At 46.5% G+C, this 27,823-nt stretch overlaps 1 protein-coding gene across 2 annotated transcripts; it reads left to right on the forward strand.

The window, feature by feature from the left end:
• Positions 1–491: 491 nt before the first annotated feature.
• DCTD (dCMP deaminase) lies at positions 492–27,396 on the forward strand. Of its 2 annotated transcripts, none has more exons than XM_070598965.1 (6): positions 492–639; positions 2,290–2,404; positions 2,808–2,943; positions 22,861–22,977; positions 24,598–24,694; positions 26,003–27,396. In XM_070598965.1, the coding sequence occupies exons 2-6, from the start codon at positions 2,297–2,299 to the stop codon at positions 26,079–26,081; spliced, it is 537 nt and encodes a 178-aa protein (XP_070455066.1). In that variant the 5' UTR covers positions 492–639; positions 2,290–2,296; the 3' UTR covers positions 26,082–27,396. The 2 variants fall into 2 exon arrangements, with proteins under 2 accessions (XP_070455066.1, XP_008542635.2); XM_008544413.2 differs by having other exon boundaries at positions 605–889.
• Positions 27,397–27,823: the final 427 nt, after the last annotated feature.

A 27,823-nucleotide genomic window follows, 5' to 3' on the forward strand; every position in this document is an offset into this window, starting at 1 on the left:
CCTTTCAGTTACACGGCACTAGACTCTTTCAGATCGTCTTTTATTCACGTTTAATATGTATTTACAGCGAGAGCTTGCAGTGGTTGAGGGCAGATCCAGGTGGGGAAAAAAACAAACATCATCAAGAACCCAAATGACCCAGCCTCAGATTTAGAGATCTGAAAAATGCAACGGTTATGAGGTCAGAGCCCTGGCAGCGGCCGCGCGCAGTCCCTCCAGGCGCCCAACCTGGGGACCACGAACGCGAGCGGCGGCGCGGGGAGCCGGGGACCCAGGGCGGCGGGGCCACCGCCAACAGCACACAGTCAGGGGCAAACCCCAAACCGCCCACCACAGCAAAGGGGACAGCCAGCCCCGGCAGGAGTCTTTGGTGCGCTGGCCCTGAAGGTCGCCGGCCCGATCGCGGGCTGAGCGAGCTCCCTGCGCGACCGGAACAAGGAACCGGAGGCGACCTCGCCCGGGAACCCCCGCCGGGAGCGCGCCCTCCCGCCCCCTTCCCAGCGCGCGCCGCCGCCGCCGCCCGGGACGCGCCACCTTCCGGCCCCCGGCGGCCCCGCCTCCTCTCCCGACTTCCTTCCCCTGGGCGCGGCGGGGACGGCGGCGGCGGCGGCGGCGGCGGGGACGAGCGCCGGCCTGCAGGTCGGGGACCGGGCCCGAGGATGGGCGGGGACGGCCGTGCGAGGTCGCCGCCCGCGTGCCACGTGGCGCGGCCCGAGCGCTGGGCGCGGCGGTGCGGGGCGCCCGGCTCGCGGCCCGGGACTTGGGAGCGGCGAGCCCCGAGGATGCTCCCCTCCCGGTTAAAGCTGCTGCTGGGCAGACTGTGCGGGGCCGGGAGTGCTCGGGAAACTCGGCGGCGGACCCCGCGGCCTCCAGGAGGCTTCCTCCCCCGGTAAAGCCGAGGGAGGTGGTTCTGGGCGTCTGAAAAGAGCAGTCACTTCGGAGGCCCACGTGTGGGGTGGGGATGCGCGGTTTCCTCCCGGGATCGGAATCGACGGGTGTGGGCGGCGCCTGGGTTCTCTCCGGGTCGGTGACTAGATGCATCTCCCTGGACTAGTCCCTTTTCTGTTTCTGCAGCTGGGTTTGGGGGCTCCAGTGCCCGTTAAACCAAACCTACGGTGGAGTCATAAGTTCCTTTACCTCCTCGCCTTCCCCTCCCCACCTTCTGTGGAGTAGCCACTTATCTGGCGCCCTGAGCGATTATGAATGCTGACCCTTAAGCTCGGTGGTAAACAGTCCCATCCCACATCGCTTCGTCTTCAGAGAGCTAACAGCCTCTCAGAATTTGGGCAACAGAATCAGTGGGGAGTCGCGGTTCGCAGTGCGGACTCGGTCACCACATCCCAGCCCTCGGCCCTGCAGCCCTGCAGCCCTGTACAATAGCTTCAGCTTCAGGTTTAGAGCCTGAAGCCGGCGTTTTGGGAAATCCTCACTTCCTTTGCCCAGTTACCTACGTCTTCTCAGGACTTCTCGGTGATCTCCGCCCTGTTCTTGTGTAGTCTTCCTTCTTTGCCCTTTGTCCGCTTCTTGAGAGGACCCCCTGAGTGGAAGCTTCAGGCCGCATCATGGGCTCTCCCTGTTGTAGAGACAGCTTGCATCTACCAGAGAGTGAAGCCCATGTTACTCAGACCTCATCTGAGCAATAGCACTTGACACTTTTCATACTTTGTCCTCATTTGATTCAGTGCTCAGAGTTCGTAACTTCCATCCCTCTGGGGAAGCTAAGGGGAAATCAGTTATTTGGTTGATGTCAGAGCTGGGACAGCTCCAAGTGGAATCCCACTGGCATGGATAATCTGTGTGGTTTAGCGGGAGTTACCTAAGTTTTCCGTCTCTAAGGTGGGATGTGACTGCCTACCTCAGGCAGAGCATGTAGGTCACCTGCAGCAGTGTCTGAAATGTTTTAGGGGATCCGTAAGTGTTCTCTTTCCCCCTCCCGCTTGTGCTGGCCCCATTTTATCAGGGTGAGAGGTCAAGGACTGAGAACAAATTGTATGGCAGGCATTTGTGGTAACTTTAAAAAAATCCTATGAGAAAGCAGTACGTAGATATAGTATTTGGGAATGTGAAGCTATACATGCCGAATCCAGACTTCAGAAATAGGAACTGAATTTTTAAATGTTTTTCTTAAGGCCAGAGCCTGGCTAGGGGCCATGTTCTATGATTTCGGATTGATAGATGTTCCTGGAATTGTCTGAGTTTGAGATCCATGGTTTCATGTGGTTGGGTTGAATTGGAAAGCAGATTTACCAAAATGCTTGTCTCAACTGCTGTTGGTTCTTTTCCTTCTAGACCCAACATGAGTGAAGTGTCCTGGAGAAAACGTGATGACTATTTGCAGTGGCCTGAGTATTTCATGGCGGTGGCCTTCCTATCGGCACAGAGAAGCAAAGATCCAAATTCGCAGGTAAGTGAGTTTTATGGGAGTGTTTAGACACTCACAGACACAGAGATACCTGCAAATGAGCCAGTTACAAAGGGAGAGACTCAGTGTATACCCGTCCACTTACATAGGCTACTCAATCTGCTGTGTTTTGTGCGCCTTCGTACATGCTTTCATTTTCCTGTGTGAGAGAGTCAATTGTCACAAGCCATTGTTCACCACCTCTTGTACCCGCTCAGGGGCCACGGGTGCACTTTCTTCGGCTTGTGGGAGCTGCCACAGAAAGAGGGGAGGGAGACAGCTCTTCGCACTTGCAGAAGCCGCACGCCTGTTTAGGCGGTCTGCAGGCCTCTCATTTCATTTCCTGCCCCCTCACTGGCAGACCAGCCACTTGCAGTCACCAGGCCTTGGGCGTATTTCCCTGTAGGTTGGAGCCTGCATCGTGAATGCAGAAAACAAGATTGTCGGGATTGGGTACAATGGAATGCCAAATGGGTGCAGCGATGACCTGTTGCCTTGGAGGAGGACAGCGGAGAATAAGCTGGATACTAAATACCCTTACGGTAGGGCGTGTTTTCTGTTCCTTTCTGCTTTAGTGGCATAGCCTCTGTGAGTGCTTGAATAAGATAGTTGGTCAGAAAGTGTCATCTCCCTTTTCAGTCATCAACAGCTGAAAAGAAAAAAAAAATCCTATTCAACGACCCCAGTTTCCACCCCCATCCCTTAAGTTCCAAGGAGAGCCAATGGATGGAAACATGGTGGTGGTCACGCTGCCTGGCCCTGAGGTCCTGGGCTCTGTGGCCTGCAGTGGGGCTGATGTGTTTCACTGGTGGCCTGCCAGGCTGTCCAATGCCAGAGAGTTGATGGCAGGCTTCCTGCAAAGGGCCACAGCCCTGGCGGAGGTAGCTGAGGAATGTGCATGGTGACTCTGCAGCTTGTTTCTTGGCTGCATGGAAGCGGAACCGGCTAAGCAAGTACTGGCCAGGGCTTTCTCTGATGAGAAGCAGGGTTCCTTCAGCCCCTCCTCCCACTGAGGGAATCTGGCTTAAGCTCGTCTCTGGGAAGCAGGGGACACTGTGAGCTGGACATCGGGAGGATGATGCGGTAGGCTCATTCTGTTCCAGGGGCCTCTGCAGTCCCAGCGTGGACCCAGGTCAGACCACAAACCAGAAGTGTGGAACTGAAAGTCCTGGCCATCTCCGGTTTTCATCTTTAAATTAGGGGAGGGTGCTTATAATTTCTTGCCTATCTGAGCCCCAATGAGAATCACTTCAGAGATCAAATGGGAGGGACAAGCCACAGCTTCCCTTTTTCTTTTATTCCCTGGAGAACACGCAGCTGATGCCATAAAAGAGGCAAATTGGGCTGCCTATGCTGGTTGCTGATTTTTCATAAAGTTGGGACCTGTATTTACATCTGGAAATGAACAGACCGGCTCTGCTGGAAGTAAAGTAGATTAAGGCCGTCCAAATGGGAAAGGCTGTGCCTTCAGGAAACCGGGTTCAAGGCGGGATGTAAGACCTTTCTGCTTGTTGCCTCTTCCCTGGTGGGTTTTCCTTATGAAGACTTCCAAGTCTGCATTTAGCCTAATTTATATATTTTTACTAATGTTCCTGGACCTTAATCACGTTAAATAAGCCCCATAAATTTCTTTTTCAACTGCTTCAGGCCATCTGCTCCATTTTTGAAAGAAAAAAAAAAACGGTGCCTGGAGGTGGAGAAGGAATTGAGGAAGGAGAGCGGGAGACTTCAAAGCACTCGGGGTTTTCAGAGAATAAAACACAGTTTAGTGATTAAGGGGGTTTAGTAGGCAGATTAGTCCCTCTGACCTCACCCCTCGGAGGAGGAGGAAGAGCGGGATGCTGGTTGGCAGAGGGCAGAACCGACTGCTCAGCCTCAGCTGTGCAGCTGCGTGGAGCAAGTGAAACGAAACTTGTGCTAACGTGTTTTGGAAACTTTTTGTCATCCTGATTTTGACTCTTAAGCTTTCAGTGGTACGAAAGGAGGGAAATGATGAGTTGTTTGTAGGTGCATGCGACAGAAATTTTTCACAGTCCAGTTCACTGTCCCATCTCAGAATCGCAGAAGTGAGCAGGTTGGTTGGTGATGGTCTGTGTTGAAGTGTCTGACTGCCACCATGCTTATTTCACTGCGTCAAGACAGCAAAATATTGGTCCTTGGGGGAAACTCCGTGTGGAGCGTTTCTTAGGAGGGGTGGGTCTGTCCCACTGAGGCTGGTTGCAGAAAGATGCCAGTGGTTGGACCGGCGTAGACGGGTCCTCATTGGTCCCTGAGCTGCTCTCCCCACGGGATCTGTGCCTTCTTCCATCATTGTGAGCCGCAGGCAGATTAGTGGCAGTGACCTAGAAGCCAAAGGCTTGGCAGCAATTTGCAATCCCCCGGCTTCCCAGTGTTCTGGAAGCTCTCAAGGAGCTGGTTTTGTTTGTTCTGAGACCCTGCCTTTTGTCCAAGTTGGAGAGAGTAGCTTTCAGAGCTCCTTTCCAGAAAGAATAAAAACAAAAAAAAACCCCACGCAGGCGTTCGTCCAACTTCACTGATTGTTTCTTATTGAATGCTTGCTGAGTTTCAGGGCGCTGGTTGTCTGTCTGTGTTATTTTTCACTATCCATATGATACCTCTAGGTTTTCAAAGCTCTTTGCCCTGACTTATCAATTATTCATTTTACATGTAGCTATGTTAGAATGTAGACAATTTTCTTTCACGCGAGTTAACTTGTAATTTGATGTACCATAAAAGTCGCAGAAGGTATTAAATGGTTTTTAAAAGGCAGTTAGTATTACTACCGTCATAATACACATAAAGATGGGCTTTACGTCCGAATAACAGTGACTGGCTATAAACCGTACACTCCACCTTGTCTTTTCAAGGGATTTCGGGCTACAGAGAAATAAATATTTGGGTAGTCTTGGATGGAAGAGAAATGTTTAGTGATAATTGACTAAAATGCAGATTCTTTTTTTACTTCTGTTTTAAGACTTAAATGAATTTTAAAAAATAAGTGATAATGTCTTGAATTGGGTAGACTTAACCCTTTCTTTCCTCGCTGACATCAGTCGTGACATGAGACGTGACATGGCTGAGCTGCTTTCCCAGGCAGGATAGATTATGTATTAATCCCTGCAAAGGAGCTTTAGAGATTATCTAGAATTCTAGACCAATAATTTTCTAATTCTTTTGAGTATAGAGGGACCCTCTTAAACGTCACAAAAAACTTCCAGAACTCCTATAGAATGCTAGTTGAACTATTACTGTCTTTTTTTTTAAATTGAGGTATAATTGACATGTGACATGTTAGTTTTCGGTATACAACATAATGATTTGATATTTATATATATTATGAAATGATCGCCACAATAATTCCAGTTGACATCCGTTGTCGTACATAGTTACAAAAATACTTTTTTCTTTCTTTCTTTTTTTTTTTTTGTGGTTAGAATTTTTTTTTAATTTATTTTTTTATTAAGGTTATAAAAGTTAACATCTTTGTGAAATTACAGTTGTACATTATTATTAGTCATGTTGTAGTTACACCACTTCTCCCCTAGTGCCCTCCCCCCACCCACCTTTCCCCTGGCAACCACCAATCAGTTCTCTTTGTCCATACGTTAACTACCACCTATAAGTGGAGTCATACCAAGTTCGTCTTTCTCTGTCTGGCTTATTTCGCTCAACATAATACCCTCAAGGTCTATCCATGTTGTTGTGAATGGGATGACTTTGTCCTTTTTTATAGCTGAGTAATATTCCATTGTACATATATACCATATCTTCTTTATCCAATCATCAGTTGCTGGGCACTTAGTTTGGTTCCATGACTTGGCTATTGTGAATAATGCTGCAATGAAGATAGGGGTGCATAGAGCTTCTGAAATTGCTGATTTCAGCTTCTTAGGATAGATACCCAGTAGTGGGATGACTGGGTCATAAGGTATTTCTATTCTTAACTTTTTGAGGAATCTCCATACTGTTTTCCATAGTGGCTGCACCAGTTTGCATTCCCACCAACAGTGTATGAGGGTTCCCTTTTCTCCACAGCCTCTCCAACATTTGTCACTCTTGGTTTTGGATATTTTTGCCATTCTAACAGGTGTAAGGTGATATCTTAGTGTAGTTTTGATTTGCATTTCCCTGATGATTAGTGATGATGAGCACCTTTTCATGTGTCTATTGGCCATCCGTATATCTTCTTTGGAGAAATGTCTGTTCATGTCCCCTGCCCATTTTGTAATTGGGTTATTTGATTCAAAAATACTTTTTTCTTGTGATGAGAACTTTCCAGATCTTCTCTCTTAGCAACTTTCAAATATGCAATACAGTATTAATTAACTATAGTCAGGATACTGTAGATTACATCCCCATGACTTATTCATTTATAACTGGAAGTTTTACCTTTTGACCACCTTCACCCATTTCACCCACCTGCCACCTTCTGCCCCACCTCTGGCAACCATCAGTCTGTTGTCTGTATCTGTGAGCTTTGCATTAATCTAAACTTTATTAAACGGCATTCGTGTGTGCTTGGAAAGAGTGTACGCATGTGCTAGAGATGATATCTGCCCGGTCTGTGGCCCATGCTTGGACCCCTTGTAGAACTTCAGTGGTGCCTTGGGGTTCCCCACAGGGTCTAAGCCTACCTATTTCTTTCATAGATGAGGAAATGAAGGCCCGGAAATGGTAAGTAACTTGTATAACGCCACTTAGGCAGGGTGACGTCCCCTAATTCCAAGGTCAGTGCTCTTTGCTACCCCACTCTCTCTCTGGTGTAGGACACAGGAATTCAGCTTTTCTGAAATGTTTCTTAGATCGTAGCTCAGTGGCCCATCCTCTTCTCACTTTGCACTTGTGCACACGAAGGCTTAGAGGAAGTGACTCCCAGGTGGCTCGGCGTTGGTGCCTGCACTTGGCATTGGGCACAAAGCCATTTGCACATGGTTCCCTTTAACATTTCTCCGAAGGGGAGCCTGGGAATTGTGTAAGTTTGAGTTTACCAATAACATATACAGTTTAATTCTCCTTATTAAGTCTGTGAGTTTGGAAGTCATTAGTCCTGATTGACACTTTGTGCAAAGGAGGGAAACACAGAATACTTGTAACATAATAGGAAGCTGGAGCGTTTTCCGGGCTGTGTCTCTGGAGAGGCATCTTTAAAGGGTGTTTTTGTTCTTTCAGCCTTAGGATCAAAACTTCATGAAACTATTTGATTATAATGTAGTATTAATATGGAAAATGAGAATTCACCCTGCCAAAGAAACTGCTTTTTATCTCATCCTTTTCCTGAAAAATCTAAAAGAGAGTGTAATGTCAGTAACATTAAGTGGCAGGAAGAAGTCAGCATTATTATAGTGACACTTTTCACAGGAATGACAATTAAAAAACCAGGAAGCGGCAGATTTATCTAATTTACCATATAACAAAGCTTTGGAAGATTTTTATTTTTATGAGGGGGTGGTTGCTAAACCTCGGATGAAGTATTCAGCTGACATTTTTGGCTCCTTTCTTTCCGTGAAATTCATTAGAGTGAAGCACATTTAATCAAAATACCAATTTTATAAAATGGAGGTACAATACGCGTGGTAATTCAGATATCACTCTTTCCTTGGGTTTTTGTAACCAATTTTGATGGCTTGGTTTACAGATCAGAGAGTTGGAGTAGAATCAACTTAGTCATCCTTGAGAGCCATTGTTAAACTTCACATTTTAATGGTGCTCCCCAAGTTCATCAAACTTGCATGAGTTTTCCCGCCATGCTGTTTCCTGTTGGCCAAGGGATTTGTGGGTAAGCGTGCCTCTTTGCTTGGCCTCCTCTTCCATCCCCATCAGTCAAGAAGCCAGGATGACTTGGCCTGTTGCATCATACCTGCTCATCGTGGAAGGGACCATAGTCTTGATGTCCCAAGAATGAGTGGCAGCCAAACTCTAGATGCCTGGGGCAGAAATGGAGACGTGGGGCTCTTTCCAGAGTCGGTTCATATTTCTGCAGGAAAACTCTAAAAAGGATATAACGCTGAAGGGGAAATGCTGGACTTGATTAAGGCGAGAGTTCCGTGTGGCAACTTTAAATAGTTTTGCCAGTGTGTGGCACTGCCTCTTTAAATTTTATATTTAAATGTAATCTTTACTTTTCAGATTTAGCATATCGTTAAGCATGCATTGATGTCATTTTAGTGATTACTGAGCCATTTACCTTACCCCCTTGAACACTGACATTTTCCTGACTGCCATGCCTGTGATATATTTCTTTGGCATCCAAAAGGTTAGTCTTGAGAAGCTAATTTATCAAGAAGTTAGGAGACTGATCCTTCTTAAGCTGTGACTCCCACACAACTTGTAAGAGCTTCTTAGTAATTAAGATCAAATTTGTTCCTTCAGCCAGTTGAAATTGAATGCCCTCTGGTTTTGCTAGGCAGATCTGTGGATCTGATGATTTGCTGTTTCTCTTCCTGCAGAATTCTAATTTCACGTACAGCTTCCTGCCATCCCTCCCCTGCCTGGCCGTCTGGTAGTTGTGGCCTGACAGTGGGTCTCATTAAGGACTTTTGTACAAAAGAACTAATATAATCAGTGGAAAACCTTTGCACAAGTTTGCAGGAAAGAAATTAAGATAGATTGTTTTTATGAATCAAGGGGCAAACTCAGGTTCATTGTGTGGTGTTTTAAATAAATAAGGAGACCCAGTAGCTTATGTATGAAGCTCCCTTGAAAATTAACCAGCTTGATATAAGTGAGTTTCACTTTCAGGTATAATTGTTTATAAACAGTCTTCAGAAAAGAATAAATCATGATTTTTTTGGTTAACTTATTTGATTATTACTATATATATCTTAATGTATAGATTTTGCCTTAATTATTTTTGAAGAGCTAGAGATTACTATTTCACTATGAATATCTACAAAGGATGTATGATAACAAATAACTTCATGTTCTGAAGAGCAAATCTAGAAAAAGCTAAAATGCTCATCTATGGGATCACATCTATGCATGAAAATACACATTTTGTGTATTTTATAAAAAGTCAGTTTGCCTCATGGAAGTTTGTAATAAAGTTATAAAATAATTCAAGGTTAATGATTCCCAGGTTGATGACTAGACATGGGCTGAAATTTTTTTTTTTTTGTATTCTTCTCAAAAGAAAAGATTTATTGAGAAATTAATAGCCTCAATAACATTTCAGGGCCTCATTCAACCTACTTTAGATTGTGGTAAGTGTGTAAGCACATTAATTATCTGAATGCGAATGGACATTCCTAATGAGAAGTGTAACTTCTTTCATTCTTTAAGGTTGATGAGTCTTTGCTCGGACACTGGGTTACCATGCAGGGTGGTTACAGGGAGCAGCTGAAAATGAGGGACCTCATGGTCTTTGTTCTATTGATCTATTCTGTGTCATTTATGCTGATTTTGACTGATCTTCTCTGAAATTGGCCTGAATGACTAAGGTTTCATTTTATTTTATTTTGAGGAAGATTAGCCATGAGCTAACATCTGCCACCAATCCTTCTCTTTTTGCTGAGGAAGATTGGCCATGAGCTAACATCCCTGCCCATCTTCCTCTATTTCATATGTGGGACACCTGCCATAGCATGGCTTGATAAGCAGTGCATAGGTCCACACCTGGGATCCGAACTGGCAAACCCCAGGCCGCCAAAGCAGAGCATGCAAACTTAACTGCTATGCCACCAGGCTGGCCACTAAGGTTTTATTTTTTTTATTTTTTCTTCTGCTCCCAAAGCTCCCTGGTGCGTAGTTGTATATTCTAGTTGCAGGTCCTTCTAGTTCTGCTATGTGGGATGCTGCCTCAGCATGGCTTGATGAGTGGTGCTAGGTCCGTGCCCAGGATCCTGACTGGTGAAACCCTGGGCCATGGAAGCTGAGCACATGAACTTAACCGCTCAGCCACGGGGTCGGCCCGTAAGGTTTTATTTTATTTTGAGTTTCTTTTGTCAAGAATAGCTCTTTCATAAGCTTTGTTAATACTGTTATTAAAGTAGAATTTGTGTATATTGTTTGCTTCCAGAAATATTCAATAAACCTGGTTCCTAGAGATTTTGCATATATATATATTGCTTTTTACTTTTACTTCTTAGGACTTTTGTTTTATGCTTGGGTGGGACTGTACATTCCTTTAATATGCATATTGGCTAAGAAAAACCCCACAGTGCTTAAAACAACAATGATCAGATTCAAGTGACAGAATCCTGGACTGGCCAGCCACAGCCTGGTTCCAGGTGTGGGGTGTTTATACCAGTGATTGTAGGGTTGTTTGATATCTGACTTGACATTTATTTCTCCGTGTCTTTATGAAATAAATGATCACTGAGGACTCCTCCAGTTCTGTAATTCTAAGGAAAAATTAAACATTGTGGCTTTGATGGCCTTAGATTAGGGTGCTGATTCTAAAAGCATCCTGGGTGAAAGCTACAGAGCTGTCAAAAGCTGTTGGTGGCCGTGACACAGAGAGAATACGCATCTGTGCGTGTGGACAAATCAATCGAGAGAAACGGGCTTCATTCCCGCCCTCCTTCCAGCCCTTCAGATCTGCTCCAGTTCTAAGGTGAATGTGAACTGGATAGAGACGGTACGCACAAACAGGGGCAGTTGAAGAGTGCAAGTTAACCCACCAGTATGGGGATCAGAAGACATTGGATGACAAGAGATTGGAGGACAGCAATGAAGAAAAAGCTCCATGTCTAAGTACAAGAAAATATCTCAATAGGGGAGGCACACTTAGAACTCTTCAGAGACAAGAGGTTATTCTAAGACCAAATAGAAAGAAAGGACTTTAGACATCTTTTGGTGAAGTTCTCAATGTGACAATGTCCATTGAAGCGTGGATCCTTGCCTGGCATCGGGAAATCCCGTGATAAATGGAGAATATTGGGAAAACGAGGGAGTTAGGCTGTGAGAATGGCCCATGTTCCCTCTGCTCGCATTGTCGGGAGGGTAGGGACTAGCCAATTAGTGGAGGTATAAATTTTATCTCTGTGCTTCTTTCAAATGATAGATGCCATAGTAAATTTAAAATATTGAATATGATAACTGAGCATGAATTTTTTAATTCTGCAATTAAAAGACTTTGTTCAAAATGCCATTAATTTTGAGTTTAGGTGAAAAAGGGAAGCAGAATTCCTCATTGTCGTTTTCCCTTCTGCAAAGTGAGTTATAATTTTTTAGGAATTGGAATAAATACTAGTGAGTCATCTCTTCCTTTATCAGTTTGAGTTGTCTGTTGGTGATGGTGGAGTTCTCGAGTCATCTTACTTCCTTTTTAAAAATTACAACTAATTTTATAAAACATCACGTTTTTCAGAGTACGTTCACACGGAGTTGTTCATTTACTCAGCAAATACTTACAGGACGTCTATAATACGTGTTCTCTGCCAGGCAGTCTGCAGTGCTAAATAAAATATACATGGTCTCTATTTTCAAGGAGTTTGCAGACTAATAGTGTAGGAGGCAGACATCAGTGAAATAAACATATCATTGAATGTTCCTTTCTGAGGAAGTGACTTTGAAGCTGAGATCTGAAGGATTAGATGGGTCCCCACAGGTGGAGATGGGGTAGTCGGTGTCTGGGGGTGGGAAGAGCATCCCACTCGCTAGGGTGAAGGCCCTCAGGCTGGAAGGCACTTGGAGCATTGTGTGCAAAGGAAAGGATTTGGCCCAAGCTTAGTGGTGAAGGCTGGAGTAGTAAGGCGAGGTGGAGGGCCTCTGGGTAGGGAGTTTGGATTTAAAAGATTACATTGGTGTGTGGATTGGATTGTTCAGTTGCAAGAGTGGAAACAGGATACCAGCCATGAGGTAACTGCAGTAGACCGGGCTGAGGGGGCCGTAGAGGAGACGGGAGTGCGGGGGGTGGAGAGGACTGGGTGAATAGAGGGTACATTTTGGAGGCAGCATCAAGAGGCTGGGTGATATGAGGTGAGGGAGGGAGATCGACTCCTCCCAAACAGGTCCAGCCTGAGCACCCAGGTTTGGGGGAAGCTCGAGGACCATTTGGACCCCTGAAGTTGAATTGTCTGTAAGAGCTCCAGTGAAGGTGTCAGGTTGGGTATATGAGTGGGGGGAGAGGTCTAGGTTGGAGATGTCGCTATCGGCATGTTTGGCTTTTGGGTGACATCAGTGCCCTCAGAAGGGGTGAGGTGATGTAGGGAGAGTGTGCAAAGGCTGGACCCCGGCCTGATCCCCGAGAACTGCAACGTGTAGAGGTTGAGTGGAGGCCAAAAGGCCTGCAAAGAAGGCGCATGACATCAGGGAACACACACAGCGGGGTTTGAAGGAGGAGGGCGTGGTCAGCCACATCAAAGGCTGCTGGGAGATCTAAGAAGATTGAACAAGCTCCATGGGGTTTGGCAACATGGCGGTTGTTGTTGACGGTGGAGCCAGTTGAAGGAAGAACAGAAGGTGAGGAAGTGGGGACAGTATATAGATATGGTTTGGAGATGTTTGTGAAGAGAGCAGAACGATAGGGTGGTGGCTTGGAGGGGAGATGGGGCCAAGAGAAAGGCTTATATTGTTTGTACGAGGGGAGAATCTGTTTTTGCAGCAGACATTTGTTTGCTGATGCAAATAATCCAGTAGAGGGAGAGACTGATGAACCAGAAAGGGGGAAGAGGCGAGGTCTGTGAGGATGTGAGAGGGGATGGCCTCCCAAGCACATTGATTAGGAGCAAGAGGAGGGACTCTGAGTGGGGGTGCAGGGCGGGCGGGTGACAGCTGGCACAAAGGTTTGTGGAGTTGCAGGTGGGGATGTGTACAACTGCAGCATCTCAGTAAAGCATGAGGCAAGGTTGTCAGCTGAAAGAGGGTGGCGAGGAGCGTGAGCAGGCTTCGACACTGGGGAGGAAGGAAGAACAGATCGAGTGGCATGGGAATGGCCAACTGGAGAAATGGCTAGGAATCTAGGGCAGTGTCAGGGGCTCGTGGCTCATCTCAGAATCCTGCTTTGGGTCAGTTGAGCCCCGTTTTCTGTACACTGAAACAGGATCAGTGAGTTGCCTGGAGCGTGCCTGGTAGAGCCGGAATTAATTAGAACACACATCCGACTCCTGTTTCAGTGCTCAGTGCTCAGTCCCAGTTTACCCTTTAAAATCAGCTATTGACGCAAGAGGGAAGCTTTGAAGTTTTATAGTGTCTTATTTGCATGACAAAGCTGTCAAACCGTGATTCATGTTCTGTTTCTATTTGTGTTTTTTTGGTGCCTTTTAGGCATCAAACATGTATTTCACATGAACAGTAGGAATAGAGCTGGCCATGGCTCACCCATCGATGAAATGCAGGATTTCCACATCCTCCTCCTTCTGACCTGATTGTGTGCCCTGAGCACACAGGGAAGCAGTGTAATTAGAGTTCTGGGGGCTTTATTATCAATAATGGAAACACCACAGTCAGAAATCTCTTTAGCCCTAAGCACTACCATTGGGGCTAAGTGGCTCCCCTGGGTGCGCGAGCTGCTGCCAGCAGCCTTAGCAAGAGGCAGCCAGGAAGGGGGCAGGGGACAGGGACCAGACTAGCAGAGAGAGAGAAAGAAGTGTCTGTTCTCCCAGTCCAGCTGAGCTGCACCTCCCAGGACTGCCTGGTCTCGGGTGGACGACCCCCGCAGGAGAGGTTAGGGAGCACAGTCATTTATCAGGGCCGTCTGTGCTGGCCTCGTCACAGATTTTAGTCTTTGAGACGGTTCTGGGAGGTAGGGATTTTTCTCTCCATTTCGCAGGCCAGGAGGCTGAGGCTTCATAGGTGTGGAAGGTCATAGAACCAGCAGGTGGGGGAGGCAGGAACAGGGAAAGGCAGAGCTGTGGGATGGCTCCAAGAAGCAGGTGCATCCGACAAGCCCAAAGGCATTGTCCCAGGAGTGGAGATGGGAAGTGAATGCTGCCTTGCTCCCTGGGGCCTGGGCCCTCGGCAGGTGGGGTGCCCTGGGAATCGGGGCTTCACCCAGAGCCTCGGGGATCTGACTTCCTTTTAAGTGAGCCAGGCTCGTCTCCTTCTTCCAGACCTGGCCGGAATGCCTTTCTGCTGTCTTGTTCTTCTGGAAGAGACTCCTCTCTGGGCGCAGGGTGGTAACAGCACAGGCGCCAGACATTTTCCAGGACAGGGCTGGGTTCCTCCACATTACCACTATGACCTGTTTTTAGTTCACGTGCAAACTTACACTGTAATGACAAACGTCTCTCCGCTGGAATTGGGTGTCCCTCGATACCAGAAGGTGGTGGGGCCCAGTTACTTTGTCTTCGGGATAGAAAGGCCACTAACTGTGCATGGGGTGGGCCGGGGGCAGTGGTGTTTGAATCTCAGCACATGGAGTGGAGTGGTTGGGGTGTGGTCAGGGGAGACAGAAGTGCTGTCATCTGTCCCCTGTCCTGGCTCCCGACTCCCCCAGGTCTTCATCACAGCGAGGACCAGCAAGGGCTGAGGCTGTCTGTTCTCAGAAAACAAGCCCAGTTCTGACTGTTGGTGACAATGGCTTCATTTGCAGAGTTCTTTCTAGTTCACAGTGCTTTTTCCTACCGTTTTCCTCGCGCGCTCTTCATTGTAACCCTGTGAGATAGGGAGAGAGCTATTATTATTCCTGTCTGTAGGGGAGAGAGGCTGGGACGGGAACCTTTGTGTTGGCAGATCCCAGGGTGTAGACCCCCTTTGTTCTGAAAAGCCGTTTGGAATCCAAATACGTTTTTCTCCAGAAATAATATTGCCTGCAGGTCCCGTTCCCCATCTCCCTGCAAACGGTGCGTAACCTCTCGTTTCCTGGTTTTGGGCAACCCTTCCCTTCTCCCGTGGCCCTGCTCCTGCAGTGCTGGTAGCCTGTGCTCGGGGCTCTGGTTGTTTCTGTGTGTGGGGGTCTCCTGCCAGGCAGGGCGTGAGCTCCGAGGGGACTGGACTTCCGCTCCTGCGCCCCATATCACCCTCTGTGAGCCCTCTGCCTGGGCCCGACAGGGTTGGGAGCCAGAACTTCCCTCTGTACATCCATGGGAAACGTCTACAGTTTAGCATCATCTTCTCTCCCCGCTCCAGCCCCAGACAAAGTGATGCTTCTCTGGCCAGGATCACAGCTCTGTGTGAGGAGCCATGAGAGTGCAGTAGGCTTTGGAGGACTCCAGCAATTGTCCTGGAGGAGGACCATGGGCAGGAGCTCTGGGGCAGAGCAGCTGGGAGCAGAGGCTGCGAAGGGCGGGCATGGTTGGCCGGGCCTGTCGGGTGGGGACTGTCTTAGAGAATGATGCACCTGTTTGTTTCTAGGTTGGTTCTCCCTCTCCCCTCCCCCACCTTTATCTCACATCCTTTGACAACTCTCATAATGAGTCGAGTTGCTACTTTATAGATAGATGAGCTAGAGGAGTAAGGTTGTTTGGGGCTAAATTCTAGCAATGTTTGCTTTGGATTTGGGGGAAAGCCATAAGAATGAGCATTTTATAACCTTTGGGGGGTGCTGGGGGTGGCGGTAGGTTGGGGGCGGCTTGGATTTAGAGGCAACTCTGTTGTTAAATTATTGACTTGAAGGACAGGTACTTTGGAGGCTGGCAGTGATATATGAGGCCCTGTCAGGGTATCTTTCAGTAATTAAGAAATAAGTCGTTGAAATTCCGTTTTAGCTCCAGAAGCAGTGAACAGTTCTCTAAAGGGATCTGTTAGGACTGTGTATGTGCCCCACCCCTCAGTGGAAGTGGCCACCAGGCGTCTGTGGGGCATCGAGCACAGGGGAGGGGGTGCCTGGTGCTCCGAGAGAGAGATGTGCCCAGATTGAGTGACTGATACCTATAGGATCCCAGGGGCAAAAAATGCTTAGACCCTAATTTGAAGAAGTAATGACAAAAAGCTTTGTCATCAGAATAGAAGTGGAATAGCTTGTAAAAATTAATGCTGAGTTATTTTTTAAAAAGCACAGATTGGGGGCCAGCTCCATGGCCTAGTGGTTTAAGTTTGGCGCACTCCTCTCTGGCAGCCTGGGTTCGGTTCCCGGGCACGGACCTGTACCGCTTGTCGGCAGCCATGCTGTGGCAGCAACCCATGTACAAAATAGAAGAAGACTGGCACAGACGTTAGCTCAGGGTGAATCTTCCAAGGCAGGGGAGAAAAAAAAGAAAGCACAGGTCAACCTTGGACTCCGGTACCCCCTTTCATGTCAATTATTAATTGCAGGGCAAAGCTTCCCACCTTTTCATTCCAGAAAGCCATGAGCAGACACTTCTTGGCTCTTGAGTCATGAGCAGACGCTTCTTGGCTCTTGAGTCCTGACCCTCTGTCTTGTCAGTGAGCCGAACTGACTGTGTGTGGCCACACAGCCCAAGAACCTTCTCAGTCATCAATCGGGGGTAGAGAAGCGTTGGCAGTGTTGGCAGCCTGGACAGTGTTGGCAGGAGTTGGTGCAGGTCTGGGCTAAGCGGCAACAGGTGGTTTGCATCGGCCCTCTAACTCGACCCTGACAGAGCGGCCACACCAGGCTGCCCACTGTTCGGGTCAGCCTTGGCAGAATCTCGCTCAGGCAGGAGGAAGTCATTTTCTTCAAATAAAATCTTACACTGCTAAAAATGAGGAATTTCAAACAATCTGGGGAGTTCTTTTAACTGGAATAGAAACTTAGTTTTCCTGACTCCACATTTTATCATCATGTCCTCCTGATAGCACGTGAGGATCAGCTGAGGGTAGAGTCACCCTATTTCTGCTAAATTATTTCTGCAGCCATTAGATTTTGTGTAGCGTTATTCAGACCTATTTAAGTAACCTTAATACTACTGCCGTCTAAAATAGACATGGTATTGGTCTTACATCAAATGAGGTGAGAGTCTATAAAATGTTGAATGTCTTAAACCTAACCGAGGATGGAGTATATCCTGTTAATTTGTCAAACTTCTAGAGAACCGCCTACCTGAGACAGTGGGGATTAATCAAGCCCTTGTGAGGGGGAATTTGAAAAATACAGTTTTCTAATTAGACAATCTCTTCTCAGTGGTCCAAGGTTAATGCAGTTCTGAATTCTGACAGTTCGTAATAGAAAGGGAAAAAAAAAAAAACACCCACAGCATATGAATTGTCTTATAATTACCTGAAGCAGAGGTTCTCCTTCTGGCGATCAAGAACTTTATAAGCATTAATCTGGTATTTTCAGCATTTGATTCTTTTCCTTTTAAACAATGTCGAGAATAATTGAAGGGTTTTGTGTTGCTCTTTATGCTTATCAGATATACTTGTAGTATTTGGAGATTTCTTTTGCTTATTGCTTAGCCATAGATGAGTAATTCTAGGTAGATAGTTGGAAAATTTGTCTTTTTTTTTTTGATAAGTTAGCTATCTTGTGAATACTTCCTAGACACGGTGTATCTTTGGAATACGTGGTCTTTATTCCTACTATGACTATAAAAACTCTGCTCATCTCAGTGGTGTAGTGGTTAAGTTCATGCGCTCCGCTTTGGCAGCCCAGGGTTCGCAGGTTCGGATCCCAGGTGCGGACCTAGCACCACTTGTCAAGCCATGCTGTGGTGGCAACCCACACACAATAGAGAAGATTGGCACAGATGTTGTTAGCTCAGCGACAATCTTCCTCAAGCAAAAAGAGGAAGATTGGCAACAGATATTAGCTCAGGGCCAATCTTCCTCACACACACAAGAAACAAAACTGCTCATCTGGATCACTCACAGAACCACCCCTCCTTGGTTGGTTTTAGCACTTGTATGTTTGTAGCTCTTGCTATGGGTATTCCTAGGCAACAGAATAAAAATGCTACCACTAGAAAAAGAGAAATTCATTCTTTAATTTATTGCTGTCACATATCTGTGGAATGTTTATCATAGTGAGAAGAGTTACAGAGAAGCCTCAGACCACCCAAAGAAAAGATATGAGGAACAGATGGGACATTTGGGTTAGAAATGTGGATTTCAGGGTTTTACAAACAGATCCGCTGAGAATGTATGAATTCTTAAAGTCAGTGACTACAGGAGACAAAGAGTAGGATTGAACCTTGGGAAATGCCCAGAAAGGCGATAAAAAGACCCACAGAAAACTAGAAGGAGACCCCAAAGAGTCTGTGATCCTGATGGGGTTTAGAGCGGAGAGTAGTCACTAGTCAAGGGCCGGGAGAGCAGCGAATCCAGAGACAGCGACCAGAGAGAGACTTTGCGTTTAGGGGAGATGAGGCCATCCAGCATGTGTGGCAGCTGGCTCTGAGCAGCTCACCAGAGCAAATTGTGCATCTCTTCCCAACCCCGTGTTGTGTTGGGAGCTTGAAATTGGCCATATGGTGCGTATTTACACCATAGAAATTGGCAGATGCTGCAAATCAGGGCTTTTTTTTTTTTTTTTTTAAATAGTTGGTTGTAAACATTTACTATCATTTTACAGAGGCCAACAGGTTTGCATAGAGTAGTGTTTCTCAAACTTTTTACATAGTGACCCAGCAAACATAGTTTACACCTGAAAGAGTTTTTAGGAACAGTACTTAATCTTGCCATGTGGGAGGCATTCTGAGCTCTTCCCTTCTCTTTTCATCCATTTCATTAAAAAGGAAAAAAATGCTGCTTGTAACTCACTAAACTGATTTCAAGACCCACAGTTTGAAAAGTGTTGTTTTAGAGAAAACTAGAGGTTATATATGCATTACAAAGTCAAGAGATGATTATTTAAAAAAATGAATTCGAGTAGCAGTTCTAGACAGGACAATTTCATCTTGAAAGGAAGAAGAAAAGAGACCAAAAAGCTGAAAAGTTGGCCTCTTCAGAATGGGGAATAAGTATGCATGTGTAAAGGAGAAGAGAAATGGGGGCCAGCTCAGTGGCATCGTGGTTAAGTTCATGCACTCCGCTTTGGCGGCCAGGGGTTCATGTGTCTGAATCCTGGGCGGGGACCTACACACCACTCATCAAGCCATGCTGTGGTGTTGTCCCACAAACAAAATAAAGGAAGATTGACACAGATGTTAGCTCAGGGCCAATCTTCCTCACAAAAAAAAAAAAAAAAAGGAGAAGAGAAATGGAGTAGAGGGAAGCCAGCGAGTGCTATCAGAGAGTGAGAGCCGGGGCTGAGAGATGGACCTTGTCTTTGGAGATAGAGAAGACTCCTGGTCTGTTGTGGAGAGCCTGTCTTAATGAAGATCAGCCTTTCTAGAGGATGGAGGAACGAAACTGGACACATGAGGAAAAAGCTAAAAATCTTGGTATTTTAAAAATTGCTTTTATTTAGTTCGTTGGAAATGCATTTTCAGAGCCAGTGTTACTCCTGCAGCCAGAAAGAGCACGTATGCATGCGCTTGTCAAGGGCCACACAGCTTTAGGTGGCAAAACTGGGCCTTGAACTGTGGTGCTGATTCTTGTTAGAAAGCTTTCTCCACACTTGCCCACCAGGTGGGGAACACAAGGGGAAGACACTCGGCCTTGTGGTTGGGCTCGCCGGGCCCCGGAGCAAGCCCGTCACCGGCCAGGCCTGCTCGCCCCTGAGTGCTCTTGGTGGCCTGAAGCAGATTCCGCAGGTCCCTGTGATTTGATCAGTGTAGACGGCCAGTCCAGGTGAAGAAGCCCCCAGACTCCGCTCTGAGTGACCGATGTTAAACACAGCGAGTGGACGGTCGTCACGGTAGTCTGCCCAGTTTCCTCTTTGAGGACAGTGTAGGGGTCTAGGCCTGAGGGGAAGCAGAGGGTCAGAGCCACAGAGGCTGGAGATCGTGCGTCTCAGAGACCAGTGCCAGGCCAGAAACGTGAAGCCTTGCGGACTTTGGGATCTGCACAGACAGCGCGTGGGGAGTTACAGGTGGGAGGGCCCGGGCTGAGGTGTCAGGTGCGTCCCTGGGGTGGGGTTTCTCCCCTGAACCCCCTGGGTGCAGGCTCAGGAAGCCAGTCTTAATCAGACCATGTTTGGTGGCCAAGGGGGCTCTGGGCGAGGCTGGAGAAGGTGTTTGTGGTGTCTGAAGTTGAAGGGGTGCAGGGGGAGCAGGAGAGGTCGAGTGAAGATGGAACACTTGAGTTTTGTTTCTGTCGCTGTCTGGTTTTGAATTGGTGGGATCGGGGACCGTGAACTGCTCCTTCTAAATAGTCTCGTGTGCCTGGCACTCGCCCTTCTTACTGCCCAGTACCTCTCATCTTTCTCTAACAAGCTTTGTATTTTTCATCTTGCGATTTTGTACTTAAGAAAAAGGAAGTCTCTTTACAATCCTGTGTGTTATTTCTATAAACCACTCTTTATACGGGGATGTCAGATGCTGCCCAAGAGAATCTGTTTCATATGGTAATTTTCATTAATGAGCCCAGACATGTAAGGTTAAATTTTGCCCCAAACTGCCTTGGATGAATTAGAGGAAGATAGTTACAGTCAATGTGACAATGTTTAGAGATTCGAAAGAGGACAATATAATAGGCGTTCCTAACAGATTCAGAAACTCTGTAGTTCTGAATATTAATACCAACACCAGCAAAAAATATTTATTAGATGGGAAAGCATATTTTTGGTATTTGAATTTGAGAGGACTTTCTGTATGTCCCAACGTCGCCATCAATAATTGGAGTCTGCATTTCCTCCTTTATTCGTTCGATAAATATTTAACACGCATCGTGTTCATGGCATCGCATTAGACTCTGAGGGAGTTACAAAGAACCTAGGAGACTGGCCTCTGCCCTCAAGAGGAAAATAAAAGAAACAATTACATCTAATTGTTTTTAACACCGAGCAGTGTTAATCCCAGCTTGGGAACGTCCTGGTCACCAGGGAAGGTGACTACTTGCCACTAAGCGTGAGTGAGTAAGCAAGAGCCTTTCTCTTCTCTTCCCTCATCCTCCCACCCCCTCGGGGTTTATGGGCCAGTGGCTCAGGTCCCTCTGTGGCCAGTGGGGATTATTCTCTGATGGCTGTGATCTGGTTATAAACGCAGCTTTTTTTAGTCTTCAGATTTTCTTACAATGGCAGACTGTTCATTCCACACACAAGTGAGACCTCCTACGTCATGGTATTCCTAAACTGAAGTGAGCACTCCCAGCGTTTCCTGGGAGGGCCTGAGGTCAACTGTCTGCCTGCAGCATTGCAGAGCTGCTGTGGGACACAGGCGCACATAGACAGCTGCAATTCCCCCTGAAAACTGGAGGCCTGGGCACGAAGCGGGACCAGGGTCTGTATCCTGTCTGAGCTAGAGCATGCACTCAGTAAAGGGTCATTGGCTGAGTACGTCACAGCTAAAACGTGCGAGAGCCATGAGTCCAGGCCTCTTTTCAATTAAGGCCCAACACTCCTGGAAGAAGATGTTAAGTGTGGAAGGTTGGTGGGTGGGAAAGGGTAGGGGAGACCCTTGAAAGCCCCCAGATTTATAATTCCAGGAGTTTTGTATGATTTGGACCACTGCCAGATAGTCATTCATTAATCCGTTCAACAAACATTTATTTTAGCACTTGTGTGCATAGCATGTGTTAAGCCCCCTTGGGATGCCAGAGGATTCTGTAAGGCATAGTTCCCTAAAGCTGTCTGCTCGGTACAATCAGGCGGGAATTTCTTTAAAAGTCCAAAACCCAGGCCACGCCCCAGACCATCACAGTCTCCAGATGTGGTGGTTTGGAAGCTCCCCGGGGGATCCCAACATGCAGACAAGTTTCTGAATCACTGCCACAAGGAGATTATGATGCACTTTTAGAGAATGCCCCCAGAAAATTAAACAGCGATATAAGATGGTGGTGCAGCGACCTCACAAGGCAGGTAGGGAATTCCAAACTCAGAGCTGTGAGGACTACCCGCTTTCTGGAGAGGAGGTGCGCCCTGTGGCTTAGGTGGGGGGACACCTAGCTAAACGGCCTGGGAAGATGGGCGGGCTCTGACAGGTGCAGGAGAGGAGAGAGGATGCTCCCTTTAATCTTGAATTCAGGCGAGTCTGGGGCTGACCTTGGACCCCGTTTGGGGATCGTTGGTGTAGAGTAAGAACTTGACTTTCTCATTGCCATCCACCGGCTGAATATTTTTCTAATAAAAGACAAGCTGCTGATTCCCCGCTGGCGTTTTTCGAGTGGATGCCGGCTGAGAACCATGCGGTGCGGCAGATCCCTCGGGACAGAAATGCTCGGCTTCGCTTCTTGATTCTCTTGCTCTTAAAATTGCTCCCTGCCCTCATAACGGCCACAGCAAATATTCCTGCGTGTGCATATCAACGCACAAATGAGCCATTTTATGTGGGCAGTTCCTTCCCCCAGGGTCTTGTGGAGCCGTGAGCTATGGCTCCGCTCAGGGTGGGTGACGGCACTTGACCTCGGCCCCTCCTGGTGGCTCTGGGTGCTTACAGATCGAGGGCTGCTGCCATGAACGGTTTTGCGGCTAATTGCCAACCTGTCATACGCCGTGGCCCTCATTTGATATTCTCTGTATTTTCCATTTCTAATCAACCTTCTTTTAATTGAGTCTATGATATGTTATTTCAGAGGGGCGAATGGCATGCTTCAACACTGTTAGTAAATTCCTCATGAGCTGCAATCTAAATTTTTCTTTTCTTTCTCTTTCCAACCCACAGTGTGCCATGCCGAGCTCAATGCCATTATGAACAAAAACTCGGCCGACGTGAAGGGCTGTACCATGTACGTCGCCTTGTTCCCGTGCAATGAGTGTGCTAAGCTCATCATCCAGGCAGGTAGGAACCCGCCGCTTCCATTTGTCACATTTGCGTTGCTGCCTGTTGTCAGGAGCTCGTTGCCGTCGCGTTTGATCTTCACGTGCCTTGTTTAGATCTAACTTAATTGCACCATCAACTTTGCAAGATAGTCCCCGTGTTTTGTTTTTGAATGGTGCCAGGTATTCTCTGACTAATTGCATCCTCTGTGATTCTTAGCATGTTTTTAATTTAGTTTGCAACTTCTTAAACTGCAAGCTGCCAAAAAAAACACCACCGGCATTGCATATAATTACTGTCAATTGACTATTCTCTGACATATTGTGCATAGATTAGGGGGGAGGGAGAGAAATGAACTTCTGTCAGAAACAAGGTCAGCTGGGAGTCTGTATATGAAATTTTAATTTGTCTCTAATATATGGTAGATATCTGAGGACCTAAACGTATCTTTGCATATAAATTGTCGTGAGACTCAAACGGTAGTACTCTAAGTTTTTCTTACATGACGGTTCGTATATAAATCTACACCATTGTATTCTGAATATTTCACCTTTTTCAAACTGTCACGTCTAAGATTCAGCTACATTTTAACGCCATAAAACTCCCGGCTTGAGATTTCAAGATTTATCGTGTTAGCCAGATGTGTGGTGTAAAGCAGCTGCCCCTGGATCTCTGAGCAGAAGGGGTCTGGTGGTATTGAATCAAAGGCCTCTGTCAGGGAATGTCGTGGGCTCCCTCACTGCTGGTGCCCAATCCTTCAGGAGTTTTCCTGTGCATAGAGGTGGCAGCAGGCATGTGGGAAGAGCAGTGTGTCCTGCGAGGCCAGCTTCCTGTGGTCCCTTCAGAGGCTGGTGGAGGGGCAGAGTGGGGCGTCGAGGGCCCTCCAGATTCTTGGCTCTCAGGCTAGTACTGCCTGGTGAGGCAGGAGAAGAAAACAGATCTGCTCTCCGTGGAGCTGGCTTGAATTGGTCTGCAGAGCCGTTCTTGGAAGCACGGGGTGGACTGATCTCTGATGGGTTTTTTTGAGGAAGATTAGCCTGAGCTAACATCTGCCGCCAATCTTCCTCTTTTTGCTGAGGAAGACTGGCCCTGAGCTAACATCCACGCCCATCTGCCTCTACTTTATATGTGGGATGCCTGCCACAGCGTGGCTTGATGAGCGGTGCCGTGTCCCGACCCGGGATCTGAACCAGTGAACCCTGATCCACCGAAGCGGAACATGCGAACTTAACTGCTGCGCCACCGGCCAGCCCCCTGATCTCTGATTTTGCCAGCACTCTCCATGCCCCCCATTAGCCTTTTGAGTTAAGAGTCGTTGCCTAGTGAATCAAGAATATTTGATTCCCTGCAGTAAAGAAAATTTGCTAATCGGATCAAGGCTTGACTGCTTGACGTATTTCCACTTTGCATTTGTTAAAAAAAAAAGATCCCTGAAGACTGGAGGGCAGATTAAATAGAACCCCTCCTTGTTGTATTCGAAAGCAGCGGATATGTATTTCCGTAACTGGACACTGTGTGCACGCACACTGGGAAAAGGTGATTAATCATGAACAGTACCAGGGCCCCGTCTGCTTCTGTGTGTCTGTGGCAGTACTCTGTGCTCATGTAGTAATGGGGCTTCTTCTGTTGTTGCCTTTTAAGGTATCAAAGAAGTTATTTTCATGTCTGATAAATACCATGATAGCGATGAGGCAACCGCTGCCAGGCTCTTGTTTGATATGGCTGGGGTTACCTTCAGGTAAGTCGGAAGAACTGGGAAGGGGAAGGCGGTATGAAGGGCTGATGAAGAAACATCCTCGACCTTGTCTGATGTTTCATTTCTCCTTGTGATGCCTGACTTCCACACTTGGAAGCATCTTTTTAAATGTGATGGGCTAACGATCTGAAGATTATTTTAGGGGTAGATTTTTAAGAGCAGTGACAGAAGCATCTGAAGACAGTCTGTCTAATGATTGCACTTTAATGTTAGTAGCTTTCCACGGCTTGGACTAATTATTCTAGTAGCAAGAAATTTTTAAAATTCACACGTTTTATAATGTTAACATTGAACCTTTGTAAATTTTGCAAATGTAACCACTCTGGCATAGATAATTTAGGATGAAAGTAACCTGCCAGGTTGAAACACCAGGAATGCTTTCTACAGCAATGTTTTAAATTGAGATTTGAAGTCACTTAGATTTTTATGATTATCTTTGATAGGCAAAGATTGGGAGGTGTGTTTTCCTTGCAAGTGAGTTCACCCAGCTTTGATTCATGGTGGAAACTTCTTTTGAGACTGAAAGCTTTGAAAGCAGGTCCTTCGTGATATTTGTGGTCAGCAGCGAGGTTCTTATAAGCAGTAACATACCTATCTCCTATTCATCATTAGGCATGTAGGTTGTATGTAATGAATCTCTCAAACTTTTGTACCTTATGAGACTTTAAACCCAAATTACCTACATCATAATAATTAGATATTTACTATTTACTGATTTTTAAAGAATATGTTTAGTCCTCAAATATTTTCTTTTTAACTGTTTTAGAAGGCAGCTTAATAAGTAAAAAAATATATAGTGGGTTTATTGTACTTCTGTGTTTTTAGAAGACAATTTTAAAAATTACTCCTCGCTAAAGCTAGCTGTTTTTTTGCTACGTAATGTACAAGAGGCAAGAGAAAATTTACTCTTCTTTGCTTTAGAGCGATTTCCAAGTTGGCTGCAGAAATTTCCTAGAAAAGAAGATCAGTCTGGTGGGAAAACTAGTAATCGGATGTGGTGTTGTGCAGCTAACTTGTTAGAAACCCTCTGACTCCCCGATAATTCATGAACTCAGCCAGCTGGAGAACGTACGAACAAGCCACCCCACACATCTGTTTTCGTCTTAGTCTTTTCTGGCCCATGTGTCTCTCGGTATGGTGCCCTCTAATTGACTTTTATGGAGATAAAATACAAGTGAATACTGGGAAATTTTTTCCTCCCCCTGGAAAATGTAGGTTAAGCCAAAGTAAACAAATTGCTTTCACTACTCCTTGGATAATATCTTTATATGTTTTGTTTCTTATGTTTAGGAAATTCACACCAAAGTGCAGCAAGATTGTCATTGACTTTGATTCAATTAACAGCAGACCGACTCAGAAGCCTCAGTGAGTTACATCTCATTAAATCTCCAGAAGATTGGGATTATCCTGTGCTAAAAAGCTGCTAAAGCCTTTCGTCTCGCAGTTACACATAACTTTTTAATAGCCCGTGCCGCAGAGCTAGACATCTGAAGAGTATAAAATAGCCTCCGAATCTTCCTGACTGTCTCCCCTGTCACATGGAATCTGCGTCTGTTTAAAACTGTTGATTTAGAGTTTAAAATAAACGAGCCTGCCGATGGCCTGTCGCAGGGGGCTGGAGTGGGGTCCTCCTGCTCCATCCCCTGGTTTGCTGGGATTCTCGTGGCTCTGCAGAAGGGCGCAGATATCTGTTGTCCGCTGCATCTCAGAGCTGCTCTTCACTGTTACATGTGTTGGCAGGACAAATTAATAATTGTTGTCTTCCTAGCGAGAGGAACAGACACACTGATGTGAACATCTGGCCCAAATGAAGCATAGTAGTAGTGCCCTTGGGGGGAAAAAAAAGGACCCACAGGACAATAGCGTGAAACTATTTGCTTTAAAGAGTTGAGGGAAACCCTCACCCGCCCACCCAAAAAACCAGATAGGATGGCTCATCTGTCTGGACAGATGATGAGCATAACTGAATCCCAGATGCTTTCTCTGCTTCTGCTGTCCTGCTGCCCACAGGTGGTTGTCCCTCTGGGGGTGGGGAACCCCTCTTGTTTTTGCTTCTTGTTTTGGGTTTGCTGGTCACACAGAGCTCTTAGATTAGTTTATCTGAATAATGAGTTGTTCCCAGAGGAGACAGCCTGTCTCCCCTTGTCTCCCCCAAGACCATGCCCTGCTGTGGCTGCAACGGGGGTAGTCTGGCTGGGAGGGGCGGGGCATCACCTGCCTCCACCACGTGAAAGTGTGGAAGTGTGTTGCCATGCTCCTCCACACGCCAACACGGTTCATTTCCAAGGCTGCTCCACAACCACAGACTAAATGAATTCCTGTCTATAAATGAAATGAGAGGAAATTCAGCCCACCTCGAGGTGGGTTATTCCAGATCTGTCCATGATGGGAGCTCACTCGTGCTCCTGGCCATGCCTTCATTGACGCATGTCACCTCCCTAATCACTGTGATTTGGGGAATGTGTGGCTGTGCACCTTGCCTTTATTCTCATTGAATTTTTATTAAACATGCTCAGTACCTTTGTTGAGAAAATGGTTTCTTTACCCTAAAGATTATTACCGTTTTAAAGTGCTCTTATATTTTCATGAGTTTTTATTTTGTCTCTGAGGTTTTGTACTCCATATTCTAAGACATTTTGTAATTTGGCTCCTTACCAGTATTATTAAAATCTTATTAAAATCCACCACGCTGAAGCATGTTCATTTTTATAAGGTAATTATATACTGAACTCTCCATTTCTGTCGTTTCTGTGTTGTCTTTGAAGCACGTTACATGTGTTTTAATGCTCAGAGGACAGTGTGAGATCCTGGTGCTGTGTGCTTTCCCCAGGTGGACGGTGGAGCATCTTCATGGACCAGATTGAAGGTGTGAAGAAAGGCTATCTTACCCATCTCTCCTGTGTGCCCTGCTGCTTGTCTCACGTGCGGCCGCCTCATAGGTCCCAGGCCGCCTCCCCCCCATCACACTTCAGGCTCCCATTCTGCCTTCTCCTGCTGCGTTCTCACCTGATTCTCTTTCTAAATCTCTCTTCTTTTCTCTCCTCAATTTTTTTCTCTCTTATCTCTTCCGAACCCTTGCCTTCTATTTGCTCCAAAATGCATAAAAGGTAT

Source organism: Equus przewalskii, chromosome 28 (genome assembly GCF_037783145.1).
Source record: "Equus przewalskii isolate Varuska chromosome 28, EquPr2, whole genome shotgun sequence".
NCBI classification, from domain to species: domain Eukaryota; kingdom Metazoa; phylum Chordata; class Mammalia; order Perissodactyla; family Equidae; genus Equus; species Equus przewalskii.